Here is a 2,045-nt window from a genome sequence, read left to right as displayed (position 1 = left end):
TTCCTGTGGCAGTGAATTCCAAGTGTTAAGCATCCCTTGCCCCAGACTGAGAGTTCCTATCTATCCCTTGTGGCTAATAGGGGCCACTGATGGACCTCTGCTCCATATGCTTATCTAATTCCCTTTTGAAGCCATCCATGCTTGTGGCCACCACCACTTCCTGTGGCAGTGAGTTCCATGTGTTAATCACTCTCAGACCAGCCTCCCTCACAGGGCTGTTGTAAGGATAAAAAGGAGGAGAGGAGAATTTATTTTATTATTATTTTTTTAATTTAAAATAAAAATAAATGCTTCAAGTGGGGTACAAGTGAAGTAAATAAACAGACCTGGCTGTGGTGGGCAGTGGGGTGGGCTGGAGACAGAAGGTGGAAAGACCCACATCCCCGCTAGAGGGAGGAGAGGGGCGTGTCCGGAGCCCCTTCCTTCCCTCCCTCCCTCAGGTGTGCCCTTTCATACCCTCCAGGTGGTGCGGGGAATGAGCGCCGGGGCCCGTGTCTTTGAATACATGACCCTGACGCCAGAGACCCCCTTGAACGGAGGGCAGCGGCTGGCGTGTCGCTCGCTGCGGGGGGACATTCAGTTCCAAGGGGTCTGCTTCAGGTGAGATGCCTCCCGCTCCCCCACCCTGGGCTGGCCCAAGGGTCACCGTCTCTCCCTCCCCCCCCAGCGCCCAGCCAGTTGCCTACCCAGGGCTGGAAGAAGCCCCAAAAGGTGCCTGGTCGTGCCTTAGAAAGCAGTCTGCATTTGTTCTGTACCCGGTTTTGTTGCTCCTAGTGGGGTACAAGTGAAGTAAATAAACAGACCTGGCTGTGGTGGGCAGTGGGGTGGGCTGGAGACAGAAGGTGGAAAGACCCACGTCCCCGCTAGAGGGAGGAGAGGGGCGTGGGTGTGTCCGGAGCCCCTTCCTTCTCTCCCTCCCTCAGGTGTGCCCTTTCATACCCTCCAGGTGGTGCGGGGAATGAGTGCCGGGGCCCGTGTCTTTGAATACATGACCCTGACGCCAGAGACCCCCTTGAACGGAGGGCAGCGGCTGGCGTGTCGCTCGCTGCGGGGGGACATTCAGTTCCAAGGGGTCTGCTTCAGGTGAGATGCCTCCCGCTCCCCCACCCTGGGGTGGCCGAAGGGTCACCGTCTCTCCCTCCCCCCCCAGCGCCCAGCCAGTTGCCTACCCAGGGCTGGAAGAAGCCCCAAAAGGTGCCTGGTCGTGCCTTAGAAAGCAGTCTGCATTTGTTCTGTACCCGGTTTTGTTGCTCCTGCTTAATGGGGAGGGGGACTAGAAGAGGGGGCTCTCTGAATCCCCCCTCCCCCCCCTCATGGCTTCTGTGAGCTTAACCACAGCAGGGGCAGACTTATCTCGACCGCCAGAAGGACTTCGTTGACGAGAGGTACCTGGGAGGATGCTGAGCCCTTGGCTGCTCCCTGGATCCTGCTGCGGGCAGGGGTCGTCCATGTGTAAAAGACTCACAGACCCTCCTGCTCCGCTCCCTCCCCCAGCAAGCTCCCTCCAGGTGGTGCGGGGAATGAGCGCCGGGGCCCGTGTCTTTGAATACATGACCCTGACGCCAGAGACCCCCTTGAACGGAGGGCAGCGGCTGGCGTGTCGCTCGCTGCGGGGGGACATTCAGTTCCAAGGGGTCTGCTTCAGGTGAGATGCCTCCCGCTCCCCCACCCTGGGCTGGCCCAAGGGTCACCGTCTCTCCCTCCCCCCCCAGCGCCCAGCCAGTTGCCTACCCAGGGCTGGAAGAAGCCCCAAAAGGTGCCTGGTCGTGCCTTAGAAAGCAGTCTGCATTTGTTCTGTACCCGGTTTTGTTGCTCCTGCTTAATGGGGAGGGGGACTAGAAGAGGGGGCTCTCTGAATCCCCCCTCCCCCCCCTCATGGCTTCTGTGAGCTTAACCACAGCAGGGTCAGACTTATCTCGACCGCCAGAAGGACTTCGTTGATGAGAGGTACCCGGGAGGATGCTGAGCCCTTGGCCGGTCCCTGAATTCCTCTCCTGCGGGCAGGGGGTCGTCCATATGTAAAAGACTCACAGGCCCTCCTGCTC

General features: G+C 59.3%; 1 protein-coding gene across 1 annotated transcript in view; it reads left to right on the top strand.

Annotated features, from left to right (window-relative positions):
* Positions 1 to 2,045, top strand: part of ABCB8 (ATP binding cassette subfamily B member 8) — a 12,879-nt gene that overhangs the window by 5,383 nt on the left and 5,451 nt on the right. Inside the window, exon 5 of the mRNA XM_015420972.1 lies at positions 441 to 600. Coding sequence (XP_015276458.1) covers positions 441 to 600 — 160 coding nt within the window. The remainder of the gene's footprint in view (positions 1 to 440; positions 601 to 2,045) is intronic.

Source organism: Gekko japonicus, unplaced genomic scaffold (genome assembly GCF_001447785.1).
Source record: "Gekko japonicus isolate JY-2015 unplaced genomic scaffold, Gekko_japonicus_V1.1 scaffold3343, whole genome shotgun sequence".
NCBI classification, from domain to species: domain Eukaryota; kingdom Metazoa; phylum Chordata; class Lepidosauria; order Squamata; family Gekkonidae; genus Gekko; species Gekko japonicus.
This window is presented reverse-complemented; position numbering and strand designations above follow the sequence as displayed.